The sequence below is a fragment of the Vigna radiata genome, chromosome 5 (genome assembly GCF_000741045.1).
Source record: "Vigna radiata var. radiata cultivar VC1973A chromosome 5, Vradiata_ver6, whole genome shotgun sequence".
Classification (NCBI taxonomy): domain Eukaryota; kingdom Viridiplantae; phylum Streptophyta; class Magnoliopsida; order Fabales; family Fabaceae; genus Vigna; species Vigna radiata.
Window position 1 is genome coordinate 26,592,372 of NC_028355.1, and position 14,298 is coordinate 26,606,669.

At 37.0% G+C, this 14,298-nt stretch overlaps 1 protein-coding gene across 4 annotated transcripts; it reads right to left on the reverse strand.

Annotated features, from left to right (window-relative positions):
• Positions 1–203: 203 nt before the first annotated feature.
• Positions 204–13,527, reverse strand: LOC106761989 (protein LNK2). Of its 4 annotated transcripts, XR_001375753.2 has the most exons (9): positions 13,177–13,526; positions 9,682–10,024; positions 9,386–9,515; positions 8,556–8,865; positions 5,747–6,454; positions 5,485–5,642; positions 882–1,255; positions 557–809; positions 204–416 (listed from the first exon to the last, which is right to left on the reverse strand). XR_001375753.2 is itself a non-coding variant. In XM_014645648.2 (8 exons), exons 1-7 carry the CDS (start codon positions 13,198–13,200, stop codon positions 913–915), a joined length of 2,016 nt encoding a protein of 671 aa, XP_014501134.1. In that variant the 5' UTR covers positions 13,201–13,526; the 3' UTR covers positions 204–416; positions 882–912. The 4 variants fall into 4 exon arrangements, 3 of the variants coding, with proteins under 3 accessions (XP_014501134.1, XP_014501135.1, XP_014501133.1); XM_014645648.2 differs by lacking the exon at positions 557–809; XM_014645649.2 differs by lacking the exon at positions 204–416 and having other exon boundaries at positions 482–801; positions 13,177–13,527.
• Positions 13,528–14,298: the final 771 nt, after the last annotated feature.

Here is a 14,298-nt window from a genome sequence, read left to right on the forward strand (position 1 = left end):
AGAATAAGAGTTTTAAATAAAAGGAAACATGCCGAAGCAACCCTGAGTGGAAGGTTATAGCTTGGTTGCTCAATCCTAACCATGTGTCCTCATCGGCCATTATCTCCCCATAATCTATTTCTTTCATATTAAGAACCTGGACAGTCTTCAACGTCAGACAACATAAAACGCGGTAACAACTTTCAAAAAATATGAGAATTAAATAGATGATTTTTTTAGCTTATATCATGCACTCAAGCTGCAGTCAAGGACAAAAATAGTTTACAGCACGTATTGAGTGCACTATCAAAATGCCACTAACAATCTACTTTACCTTCAAAAAGCATGGCAAAATATAAGCATCGACTTGAAATACAATCAATGGGAATTGGGGAGACTAACCGAGTAAACTGTCCCATATAAGAATGCCAGTCAACCTGAAAATTCAATTAAAATGAACAGAAATATTATGGCTTGATATCTCTCTCTTAGTATTTTGACAGAAACGGTGAAAAAGTTAAATTCATATTAAAAATCGTAAGTTTATGGCTCAATCTCAAATAGTGACAGAACTTACAGAAATATGACATAAACTTTAAAGTCTGGTCTAAGTCAGTCAGTCAAAGACTTAAATTTGACATCTGAGTGCGAGGCATTTTTGTTGCAGTTATGAACGATACAACATAGCACTCGCGACCTTAAGTATGGTCAGATACTGATATACACAGTACGTCATGTTTGAAACAGAAGAAACGATAATAATATAACAACCATGAAACTGGTTCCCAGGATTCTACAGCGATAACTGTGCTTGCTTATGATCTGAGTGGCTGACAATAAAATAAAACATTTGAATTACCAGTAAATACATATATAATTGAAAGAAATAAGGAAGGGTTTACCTTCAAATATCTGGAGAGCCCTCTTTCTTCTTCATTGAGAGGCTTCAAGTTCCTGCGTGTTGGATGCATTCTCAGAAGTGTCTACGCAGGGACTGTTTCTAATTTGATCCATAGACTGGGTATCAAACCAAGAATTCTTCAGCCCAAGGTGAGAAAGTTGTTGATTGTTTTTCGAGTCCTCGTCTGGTAAGCAACTCATGGGAAAGTTCACCAGGTTAGCTGCTTTGCTTTCGCATTGCACCTTAGTAGAAACAGGTGACTCAAGGTTGTCAGAATAGTTCTGGGTTAGCTCCACAGGACTATGAAAAAGTAAATGGGCTACGGTTCTATCAATGGGATTCGTTTCTGTTTCAACATCTGGCATCCTGGCATATCTGTAATACCAACATGGTTCATACAGTAAAAATAGTTAGCAACATAGCAGCTTTAATGTTAAATCAAGCTGATGATACATAGCAACTTGTGCAATCAACCTACTTGAGATCATGGCTGATACAGTAAATTCATACAGTAAAGATAGTTAGCAACATAGCAACTTTAGAGTTAAATCAAGCTGATGATACATAGCATCTTTAAAGCGCAATCAACCTACTTGAGATCATGGTTGATACAGTAAAAACAATGACGGTTCTAAATTCATTGTTGTTTTTTTACAAGATAAACATGCTTATAGTTATACTGGAGTTTGGAGATAATACTGAAATATCAAATAAGGTAAACTATAAAATGAAGCCCTACTCCATGAATTGATGTTTACTTGGTCTAACCTATTTAGCTACTATTTATGAGTAAAAGTGGCAGACTTCCTAGACACGAGTGTGATAGGTTCAGTGGTAAAGTCTATACTAGGAGAAATAAATAAAGGAGGCAGTTATAACCTCCACAGTTGTAACCTTGTACAACAGACTATATTATATATAGTCTGTGTTTAGGCTTTTAGTCAGTTTTTGGAGTTTAGGAGGAAAAAGGTTTGGGAGAGTTAAGGTCCTCTAGGTAGACTTGTTTGTTCTGAGACATGTTGGTTGTATTTTTGCCACATTGGCAAAACAGTTGTGTTCATAATAAAATCATTCAAGAACCTGTCTTTGATCTTTCTGTAGCTACTGAGAGCCCTATCAATTGGTATTCAGTGCTCCTTTCTTGGCCCTGTGATAGCAGTGTAGGATGCTTATGGTCAACCAGAATGGATTCAAGATTAGAGGCCTTGAAATGCTTGTTTCAAGAATCGGTGCGTGATAGAGAAAGATCAGAAAAGGAGCAAAATGAATGTTTGCGGAGGATGGAGAATTTGATCATTGGGTTGTCAGGTGGTGGGAAAGATAACATGCACTGAAACATCTGGGTCAAATCAGAACGCATTTTCAGCCCATAAGTCAGGAGAAAATGAGAAAGATTGAAAACTGCTGGGAGGTTCAAGATGGCATAAACTAGATATTCCAATCTTTGTAGGGGAAGATGCGTTTGGTTGGACTAATAGATTGGAAAAATATTTCCGTTTGCAAGAAGCCTCTGAAATTGAAAGAATGCAAGCAGTGATGGTGGGTTTGGAAGGAAAAGCTTTGAACTATCAATGGTTGGAAACTTGCAACCCATCTCGCACTTGGGAATCTTTCAAGATAGTAGTGGTGCAATGTTTCCAGCCAAATATGTTGAGAAATCCCTTCGAAGTGTTGCTGGCATTAAAGCAAACAGTAAATGTAGAAGATTATGTTGCTGGCATATGCAGATTTGTTAAAAGCAATGGATCAAGATTATCTCATTGGGATATTCTTGAATGGGTTAAAGGATGAGATCAAAGCAGAATTCAAGTTGTATAAACCTTCAAATTTGGCTGACCTGATGATGACAACCCAAATGGCTGAAGATAAAATTAAAGTTTTATCCAAAGGAAACAGTTCAATAGAAAATAAGGCTATGACAGTATCCAAATCCAATTGGATGACTAGGAGTTTTGCGAGAGACGGAAATTCTCAAATGGCTGCTATGGAAAAGGGGAAAAATGAAGTGGGAGGAATAAACAATTAAGTGGGAAGAACCTTTCAAAGATTGAATGATGAAGAAATGCAAGACAAAATTGAAAAAGGATTATGTTTTAGATGTGATGAGAAGTATAACTCAAATCACATTTTCCGCAACAAACAATTTCACATGCTTTTCATTACCGAAGCAACAGCAGAAGAGCAGGAGGGGTGGTTGGAAGAAGTGACAGATGGGGAAATTAAAGAAGGGAAATCAATGCAACTGTCTATGTTCACCTTGGCTGGTATGACCACCAAGAAATCATTGAAGGTTTGGGGATGCATTGGTGAGGAACAAGTAATTGTGATGATAGCTTGCAGGGCTTCCAATAATTTTCTCTCTAAAGATTTGGTGAAAAGATGTGGGCTGACACATGTAGATACTCCTACGTATGTGGTGGAAGTAGGTGATAGGAGGAAGCTAAAAGCCAAGGGAAATGCACAAATTTGATGTTCGAAATTCAAGGATTGAAAATTTGTCAAAATTTCTTCATCTTTGATATAGGAGGGGCATATGTAGTAACTAGTCTGGGAGAGGTTAAGGCTGAATTTAGCAAATTAAAGCTCACTATTGGTGGAGGTGACAATCAGTCACAGTTGTAGGAGATCCAACTCTGTCTACCACTACTACTTCTTTCAAAAGATTGATCACAGAATTGCAGAAAGGAGACATGGGTTATTTGGTTGAGGCAATTAATGGGAATACTGCAGAAGGGTCAGCTGTAGTACCAATTGAAGTGAATCAGTTGTTAGATTCCTACAAGGAGATTTTCCAGAGTTTAGAACGACTACCTCCAAAGACGCACCAAAATCATGCCATTCATCTTTTGGAAGGAGCTTCAATTCCTAATTTGAGGCCTTACAAATATTCTCACCAGTAGAAAAAATGAAATAGAGTAATTGATTGCTGAGATGTTGAAAGCTGGCATCATTCATCCAAGCATCAAGCCATATTCAAGTCCTGTAAATTTAGTAAGGAAAAAGGATGGTTTGTGGAGATTTTGGTGGACTATAGGACCCTAAACAAGTTGACAATCCCCAATAAATTTCCATTTACAGTTATTGAGGAGTTATTAGATGAGTTAGCTGGTGCAACCATTTTCTCTAGGTTGGACCTTAAATCTGGCTACCACTAGAATATAATGAAGGAAGGGGGTATTGAGAAAACAACTTTTAGGACTCATGAAGGCCACTGAGTTCCTTGTCATGCCTTTCGGGCTGACAAATGCTCTAGCTACTTTTGAGTCCTTAATGAATGATGTTCTAAGACCTTTTCTAAGGAAATTTGTTTTAGTATTCTTTGATGACATTTTTATCTACAGTTCGTCATTAGAGCTGCATCTTCAGCATTTAGCCCAAGTTTTACAGCAGCTGAGTGAGCATCACTTGAAAGTTAACAAAAAAAAAATGTAGCTTTTGCCAAGATAACATCGAATATTTGGGGTAAGCAATTTCTGGTGCAGAGGTGTCTGCTGACCCTAAGAAGATAGAAGCCATTTGGAATTGACCAACCCCAAAAAATGTCACTGCATTACGTGGATTTTTGGGCCTCACTGGTTATTATAAGCGGTTTGTGCAAGATTATTGAAAAATAGCCAAACCTTTGACACAATTATTGAGGAAGGATGCATTTCAGTGGAATGAGGAGGCTCAACAAGCTTTCACTATCTTAAAGGAAGCAGTATCACATTTACCCACCTTGGCTATTCCAGATTTTTCTAAGCTTTTCGCGGTTGAGACTGATGCCTCAAGCAAGGGATTAGGTGCAGTCCTCCTTCAAGAAGGTAGGCCTTAGCTTTTTGGAGTCAAGCTTTGTCAAACGTAGCCCAAAACAAATCGGTCTATGAAAGGGAATTAATGATTGTTGTACAGGAAATGCATAAATGGAAGCACTATTTGCTGGGGGCTCATTTCATGATTATAATAGATCAGAAAAGTTTGAAATTTTTGACTGAACAGAAGCTTTTGAAAAGAGCAGTTCAAGAGGGAGAATAAATAAAGGAGGCAATTATAACCTCCTACAGTGTAACCTTGTAAAACAGACTATTATATATAGTTTGTGTTTAGGATGTTGTTAGTTAGTTTTTGCAGTTCAGGAGGAAAATAATTTGGGAGAGTTAAGGTCCTCTCAGAAGGGAGACATCTTGTTTGTATTCCTGCCACATTGGCAGAGCAGTTGTGTTCAAAATAAAATCATTCAAGAACCTGTCTTGGATCTTTCTGTAGCTACCGAGTGCCCTATAAGAGTGAAACAACTCCTACGCATGAATGAATAAGTACCCCAAGTAGAGGAAGATTTGAACTTCCAAGAATATAATAGCAAGAAACTCAAGCACCAGATAATTTACAAATAATGTACTCCCAACATTTTCTGTTTAAATTTGCCCATTTGTCCATTAGTGAGGTAAAAGGAAAAACACAACTCAGTAGCACCAGAAATTTTCACATAAACCTATGGCATTTTCCTCCTATTCTGCTTTTGATGTTAATGATGATGTAATCATACTGAATTCATAATAAGTGCTCTTTGTAAAAGCAGAAAATAATGGCCTTTAAAGTTGTAGTGCATTTGGTAGTTTTCCTACCTATTTTGTTTGTTGCTTTCTTCTCTTGCCACAAATTCAAGTTCGTCTCTGCTACTTTTGTTTGTACTGTTAGTATCACTAGCATAATGCCTTTGAGTTGCACTTTGTGCTAACCGGATCAAACTATCTCTGATGCAGAGTCTTATTTTGATGTCCAACTGTAGAAAAAGTTTGCCTCGGCATTGTAGCCATGTCAAGATTAGTATACAAGGAAACAATTCAATATATTATTTAATATTAGCTAGTATCAATTCAACCATACCTTTGATATAATATCCTGAAGCTGATAAAATATGGTGTCTTCAACAAAATCATTTCCAACGGCCACTGACATTGTATTAGAATCATCTTGTTCAATAGGTGGATCTGGAGCAGGAAGAATTCTTAGATCTTCATCAGTCCCGTCGTCACTGAGATGACTTGGGATTTTTGGAGGGCATTTCTGGGTGCTTGATTTGCTATTACTAGGGACTTGATGGCCCAATTGTTGCCGTTGTTTCTGAATAGCAATCATTGCCTGCATTTGCTGCCGCCTCCTCAATTTTTCAATTTTCTCCTGAGGAGTCATGATTTGAGGTTTGACTGAGTCCACAGTATTTTTCACAGAATTCACTGTACCAGGAGACACTTTGTACCCAGAAAGCACAGGCTGCTGCCTAAGATCACCTGATGAAGTCTGTGACAGCATTGGCATAGCAGGATATGTACCAGTAAGGTTCTCATACACAGAAGAAGCCACATATGGATTTACAATATTCTGAAATAAGGTTTCAGCTCCTTGGATCTGCTTTTGTTGACCAAGAATTGGAGAGGGAGAAGATTGTATGACAGATGGTGATAATTCATTCTCAAATTGTCTTGCCGGTGCTGCTGAAGGAGACCAATTACCATAAAAATCTTGCAAGTTATTCTCCTCCTGTTTTACCTGTGATTTTTTCCGAGTTTTCAAAAGATTCTTTTGCCTAAAAACCTGCATATATATGAAATGAAAGAGATCAGGTACTTACTTGACCTTGAGAAGGAAACAGGTATAAATCTTCTGCTAGAGCTGTAACACATAATTATGCCAAGGAGATTCAGCCATGTATGATAGACATACACATCTAATCAGAATAAAAATACATCAAAGGACACAATATAAGCGCAATTCTAAGCACAAAAATGTTTAAACAAAAAAGATATCCATCAGAGAACCAATGCTTTCTAAAGAAGTTGCATATTTCAAATTTCCTCAACCTAGAAACCAAGACAAATATCCCCTACTATATAAACTCCTAAACAATGTAAGTTGTTTTTGGATATAACAAAACCATATATTGCCAAAATGGTTGGAGCTTAACTTTAAACTTTCAAAATGAGAAGGTATAGAAATCAAACAACCAAAGTAGTTCACAAGTGACAGGACTAGAGATATCAAACAAGGAATGTTGGTATGGTGCACTTAGGGATGAAATCAATAATATAAATGAACTATGCGTCATTTGCCCATGTATCATTCCTTTTCATTTACAACTAGCAGTTGTCCATTGCAACAACAACATGGTCACTATCACTATCCATTCCAACACCAACATGGTCACTATCACTACTCTAGTACCTCCGGTGGACATACCTTATTAACACAAATTACACATGATTATCAACATTGCTGAGCAAAAAACAAAACAAGAACAAAATACATGATTATCATTTTTTTTTGTTAGTGTAATTTGAGAATTGGTGTTGTATGAAAGCGAAACCCTTGGAGGAGTGTCTTATTTCTTGCTCTTTTCAAGCTATTCAATAAATTTTCTCTTTCTTCAATTGTTGGTTCCTAGCAATGTCTATGAGCTTATTTCAATATATAGGTTACTACAAGATCAATTTATTCCACTTGAAGCTCCTGTAAGTTCTACATTGATAGCAAATCAACTATCAGTCCTATTCAGTGTGATAGAATGAAGCATGAGAGGATTGACCTAAACTACATAAAGTCAAATTGAACTGGGAACTTTTTAGGTTTCTTGGTGACAAGAAACCTAAATTCTATCTCAAAATAAACAATCACAAACAGAGACAAGAAACCTCACTGTGAGGCAGCAGTTTATTGAATGAAAAATACAGAAAACATTCAACAACATCCAAAGGAAAACATTCCCTTCTACATAGGACAATCCCTGTTCAGAAATAAAATATTTAACAACCACCAAAATACTCACCCACCCACTTAAAAGACAAACAAAACTAACTAACATAGGAAACTGTCAACAACCAAAGAAAAACTACCCCTAACTGCTATGAAACTCCTCCTATGAAACTCCTCCTAACTCCCCCAACCTACTTACTAACTGCCCTATTTATTTTTTCTGACATAAACCTTCCAAGACCTATAAGAACTTTCAACCAACACTATGTGCCAACCAAGTGACATGAAGCTAAGATGTTTACAAAGTCATTACTAAAGTTAGAATTTGATTCAAATATTTGCAGGCTGGGAATGATTGACGTCTATTCATCAGATTGAGGGGGACTGTTTGATTTGGTTTAATGCCAATAATAAAGGAGTGGTTAATTATTGATAGAGAATATTGCTTCCTTTTTATAAGATATAGTTTAGTTAATGTTCAGGGATTCTTTTCTGTTTTTAACTCCTACTCTTTAGCTTCACAACAACCCGTCTGTTGTATATGATGTACCTTGGTTTTATAGCAGAACGATGATCAGATTTACATAGTCTAACCATGAGTTGCCATAGGCAAACAAATGGAGAAACCTATTGATAAAGAAGCTTCCCCTTAGTTGCATATTCATTTGTGTAAAAGAAAAACAAGATTGTCCGTTGCAAATGCATCCAACATAAAGGACTTGCTCCCTGCAAAGGTTTCCCTGTAAACTTAATCCAGCTACTATTTCTTTCATAAATTGTCCCAAGGGTCCAAGTTTTTCCATTTTCCTCAAACACCAACATATATTACAATAAACAGCTATTGAACATGTTGTCTAAAAGAGAAAAGGGAAACAATTATTCATTTAGTCCACTTTGCAAAAGGATAAATAATAAAAAGATTAGATCATTGTGAAAATTGGCATACCTGCCGTTCCTTTTCAGTAGGCTTGCTTCTAACTCCATCATTTCCCGCATTACCTGTGATTGTGCATGAATTTTGTAAAACTTGGGATGCAGGAATCCCAATCTTCTCATAGCTGAGGTCCAACGATTTGTCACCATTACATTGAACATACTCTTCTTTGATTTCCAAAGGATCAGTTCCGTTCCTCAAAGCACCAGACGAACTTGGTGTATCCAATGGTAAAGGTGCTGGATCGTTGGTCACATCTTTGGAGGACCAAAGGTCATTAGAATTATCAAGACTTACATGACCGAATATAGGATCATCATTGCTGCAAAATCATCAGTTGTGAGAATACTCAGTCAGATAGATGTCACTGTCAAATAAATGTCTAATAACTGTAAGAATAGATGTATGTCTAAAAATATTTACTGTTAATCAAAACTCCGAAACTTCTTTCCGATGTAATACATCACGTGCACCATTCTAAATTGAAACTTTGGCAAAATGAAGTCATCCTAGTTTAAAGTGTAAAGTTGTTATAAAAAAAACTCATAATGTAATCCCCTTTTTTCACTTTTATTGATATACTTTATTGCTGAACCTTCAAAATTTTCCATTCATGTTTGATAGAAGGAGCTAAAACTATGATTGAGCAAAGTGAGAGCAGTAATGAAAAGTGATGAATACTACCACAGTTCTCATAAATTGGATGACAGGTGAGAGAAAAGTTTAGACCATTTTAGGCTTCAGTAATTAAGTAAAAAGAATGAAATGATATTAAATACACTGGTGGCAAAGTGCTATAAGACACATGTATTATATAATGCAACAGAGATAATTTACTTTACCTAAAAATTCGATCAAGGTCATCAAAACTTCCTATGTTGGCCCATTCATAATCAACAAAATCACCTTGCTCTTTACCTTCATTAGCACTTTGGAAAATTTCAGCATCCTTTTCATGCTGTTTAGATTCTCCTGTCAAGCCTTAGTACAATTAGAAATGGCCAAGTATAACTACATATCTTGCATGTTTATTATTTTGTGAGACAAGCAGAAAAAACATCAACAGATAAGGGCCTACATAAACACAAAAATGAATTCACAGGTTTCTGGTCAGAATTCCAGTAAATAGCAATTTTACCAATTCTTGAACTGAATTTGCCAAGTTCTCTTAAATTTTTGGATACTTCAGTACCAAGGGATCCCTGATCAATTTTAGCTGAACTGGACAAAGACAAGTCAGGCCAGGCATGTGTTCCATATCCTGAGACAGGTAATTCTACACTATTATCGAGGTTGGAACTGCTTCCAAGCTTTCTTTCATAAAAATCAGTTTTAGCCTCTGGTCTTTTCAACTCCGTGAGCTTAGTCGTAGAAGCTTCCTGATTGAATTCTTTGTTGTTGCTAACATCTTCGTTTATCTCTGGATAAGGCACAATATGATCATCACTCTCACCTCCTTCACCCCATATTATGTTAGCTAGCTGAAAACAATCCATCATTAAACATTATTATTGATTAGTTTGAAAATACCATTAACAGAAGTACACTCTAGATGTTGACAGTAGTAACATAAATAGACACCAGGAAGAATAGTAATGTGCAAAGCAAGTGAAAAAGACATAACAAAATTTCCAAAAACTTCACTACCAACTACATTCAACATTTCAACCGATGAAGGATATCCCCAATTTAATTGTGTATTTCGGTGAAACACCCAACTAATTTGGTATTATCAGGTCGAAAATTGTAATATGGTTGTGATTAATGGATATTAGAGTGATCGTCAGATCAGTTCACTACTCCCCTGTTATAACTTTTAGCTAGTCATGCCAATGAGGCAGTGTACAAAGCTTTATGTTTTGCCTCCTTCTAATTGGTTTGATTGTGTCACATGTATCAAGTACAATGATTGTCTTTTTTGGTTCAGACTTCTTTTCTTGGGTTGGCCTCCGCTGGCTCTTCTACCTCATCTATGGTAGACACTACTATTTTTTAAAAACTTCTGTCCTTCCATTGAGAAATTGGATGGTTCAAACTAGTCTACTTGGGCTAACATCATATTATGGATTAGTGGTAGTGGTCCAGGGTATAAATCTCACCTTATTAGTATCACTAGTTTTGTACCCATAGCTAATTGCCCAGACAAAGGAGAAGATGCATACCCAACTGTGTAGAGTCATTTATTCACCATCCATCATTTCCACTTTCTAGCCACATGTAACATGTGAATCAACATAATGATGACCTATATAATACCTCAACATTTTGACAGGCCTATCTACATACCTTGGTTGTATTTATTAATGTCATATGTTTGTTGTTTGATTTTCTTATTTTGTAATACAGTTTTCTCACTTTTTCTGTTTTTTATTTCTCTTTATTTTGTAATTTTTGGAGGTTACACTAGTTTGTAACCACCCATAACTGCTCATAATTCTTTCTCTCTATAACTGTTCTCTTCATCCTCCGTTGAGCTACTGTTCTGATATGGTATTACAGCTTATAAAGCCTTGTAAAGAAGTGGATAGAAAATCAAGACTATAGGTGATGCCTGAGGAGTGAACTTGTCTCACTGTGATTTTAAGGTGGCTCCATAGCATAGGAAACCAAAAGCTCTCATCGACCCACACTAAAATAATTTGTGATACAAAATCTCAAAGAGTAACTGTTGTTTTAAGACTAGAGAAGGAAGTCAGTTGATGATATAAGCAGCTGGAGAGACACATTCTCCCCCAAAAGAGATAGGAACTTTAGGTTGAAGTACAGAACAACATCATTCAATAAGTGATGGTGATTTGGTTTAACCACTGAATTTTATTGTGGCCTGAGACCTGATCCTATAATTAATCGCCTGCACAGCATACTTAAAATCCAGCTTCAATTTGACCAACCAAAACCCCAGCCTGCCCAAAAGATTATTCCTATCTTACCCATTCAAACAACATCTCTTATCCTAACCAAAACTGCCTCGTCTATGCTAAACTTTCCCCAATTAACAGAAACTGCCAAATTTCCACTACCTATTAATTCACCTATTGCCACCAGGCAGTAATATGTCCAGAATGGGAAAGAGCTATGAAGGAATAATTACAGGATTTAGAGTGTAAACTTGGTCCATAGCACCACTTCATCCCAACGAAAATTGCATTGGATGTCATTGGATATATAAGCTGAAATATAAACCACACAGTAACAATGACCAATACAAGTCCTCTTTGGTGGTGGACAGATACACACAACAAGCTGGAATTGATTTCAGACACATTTTCACCGGTTGCAAATCTCACTTCTGTTCAAGTTTTGTTGGCGGTTGCAGTGGCCAAACAGTGGCACCTTTTAGGGTAAGAGGTCAACCATGCTTTCTTGAATGGAGAATTATTTCTACAGCCATTTACCATTAGGATGTTCTACTTACAATAAAAATCTTGTTTACAAGTTGAAGAAGTCATTATAGCTTAAGGGAAGTTTCACAGCACTGCTTTTGTGAAAAATCATCCATCTTACTCGCCAATGGGTTCAACCAGCCAAAGCACAATTATTATCTATTTACTGTTGACTTAGGAACCACTCACTACTTGTGCATCACACAGTTCTTGATGCACTGCCAGACCTCATATTACCTTTGACGATACTTGAAACTTCCATCACTAATCCGTCTACTCATCCACCGCATCCTGCCAACTGAGATCTCTATTCTCTACCCTTCTCTTTTCATGCTTTATGCTCAAAATTCCCTTTCCTGAGAAAATAAATTGTTCATCAATTTTCTCTTCACAACTTTTTATCAACTGTTGGCAATGGACGGTGGCTCCAAGGTTCAACAACCAAAGAATCTCTTTCTCTTAATGTTTACTTCTCTCATTCTTCTTCAACCAGCCACCGACCTTTGCTCAGGATTCTGTCGTTCAGGACCTGAGGAAAGAATCTGGCGGATCTGTGGATCTCAGCTGCTGAAGTAAAATTTCATTCAACGGTTTAGAGAATGATCTGGTCCTTTCGCTTGGCTTGGACTCCACCAGACCAGGACTCGTCAAAGCATTTTTCCCCAGTATACGAAGGATCATAATCAGTGAGATTGGGTTGAGACTTTTACAATAGCAGCTCTCATGACTATGCCAAGTGCCTTAGTGCCCTGATTACAATGACAGTGGCCTTTTAGTGACATGCCATCTTCCACTCCCCTAGATCCAATCTCAAATTAGATGGTCATGATGGTGACTTAGTTTCCAAGGCTTCTTCCTACAGAGGGCTAACAGGCCGTCTCTTGAATTTGACCATATCACGATGTTTTCATCACCCAAGTCACTAGTGTAAAGAACGCTATGGCCATCTAAACAATTAAGCAATATTTGTCTCTCTCTACCTATCTCTAGCCAAGGGTTAGGCCTCGACGACATCCCAATATTTGCACGACATAAGCATGTAACCAAAAGAGAAAAGTAATTTTACAGCTACAGAAACAACATCCCTCACCTCAATCCAGTAATATTCAATATTCAAACCACCGCGCACTGAAACTAAGCAGGTTTACTAATTCCAACAAAACTACACTAGAAAATGGATCACATACTAACAAAAAAATTAAACTAAAAAATTCCAAAAGAAAAGTAAAATGTTGAAAAAATGTACACACCTCTTCGTCGTTCCAATCAAACATTTCATATAATTCGAGGAAACAAAACCGCAAAACCGAAACCAGAATCAAGCATCAGGCACCGCATTAACACAATCATCGCCGGATTCCCCTTGAGATCACAGAGAAACGCACTCCATCAAACCAAGTTGAGAACGAAATGGCGTCGATTCACACTTCACCGATCAACAGAGGAACAAACAAGCATGCAACAAGTAAAGAAAAAAGCCGAAGGAGACCAAGAAGAAGCACAGACCTTCACCAAAGCAAAGCAGTAACGGAGTTTCGAGAAAGTAGAAGAAACAGAGTAAGATGTAGAGAAATGGTATGGTATGGTATGGTATGGGGTCGATTGCACGTGACGTCACGTGGGTAGGCGATTGGTTAACAATTGGAGGGTGGGTCTCATGCGTGCGACACGTGTGTGTGAAAACGTATCTGAAGTAGTGGTCAGTAATGGCTCTATCAAATACTAAAATTTGATTGGCTACGTGTTCTCCCTCTAGATTTTGCGTTTTATGATTTGGCAGTGTCGTTTTGGGATTTTTCTTTGTTGGAGAGCTTGTGAGCTGTGTGGGCCCCAGGAAGGATCTGTTTGGTGGCTTGGATCGCTTAAGGGGTCGCTTTCAGATGGGCCTGGCGTGGTTGTTGTGTCCATATTATCCGTGAAGAAAAATCAACTTTAGCATTCACATCTCCTACAATCTAACATTAATCAAATCAAATTCAAATCATAAACCGGACAGTTTGGTTCTTCTGCACTTCTGCTTGTGCTATTGTGTAACGCCTAATATTAGGGACTTTACTTTTAACTTATTCTAACAAAATTGGGAGGAAGAAAGTCTAGCTCAGGAATGTACCTACTGTAAATGGAAAATAACATGTTCACACACAATTTCATCAAAGAGAATATATATATATATATATATTATATTATATTTTCGATGTTTATTAATTAACTGTTGAAAATATATGAATTTTTAAATAACATATTTTATGGAAAAAAGAATAATAATAAAAAAAAACTAGCTCTAAATAATATGATGAACGTGTAGATACTCAATATAAAAAGGTTAAAAGTTTTCATCTTAGACCTATATGCTATATGCTATAGAATGATTG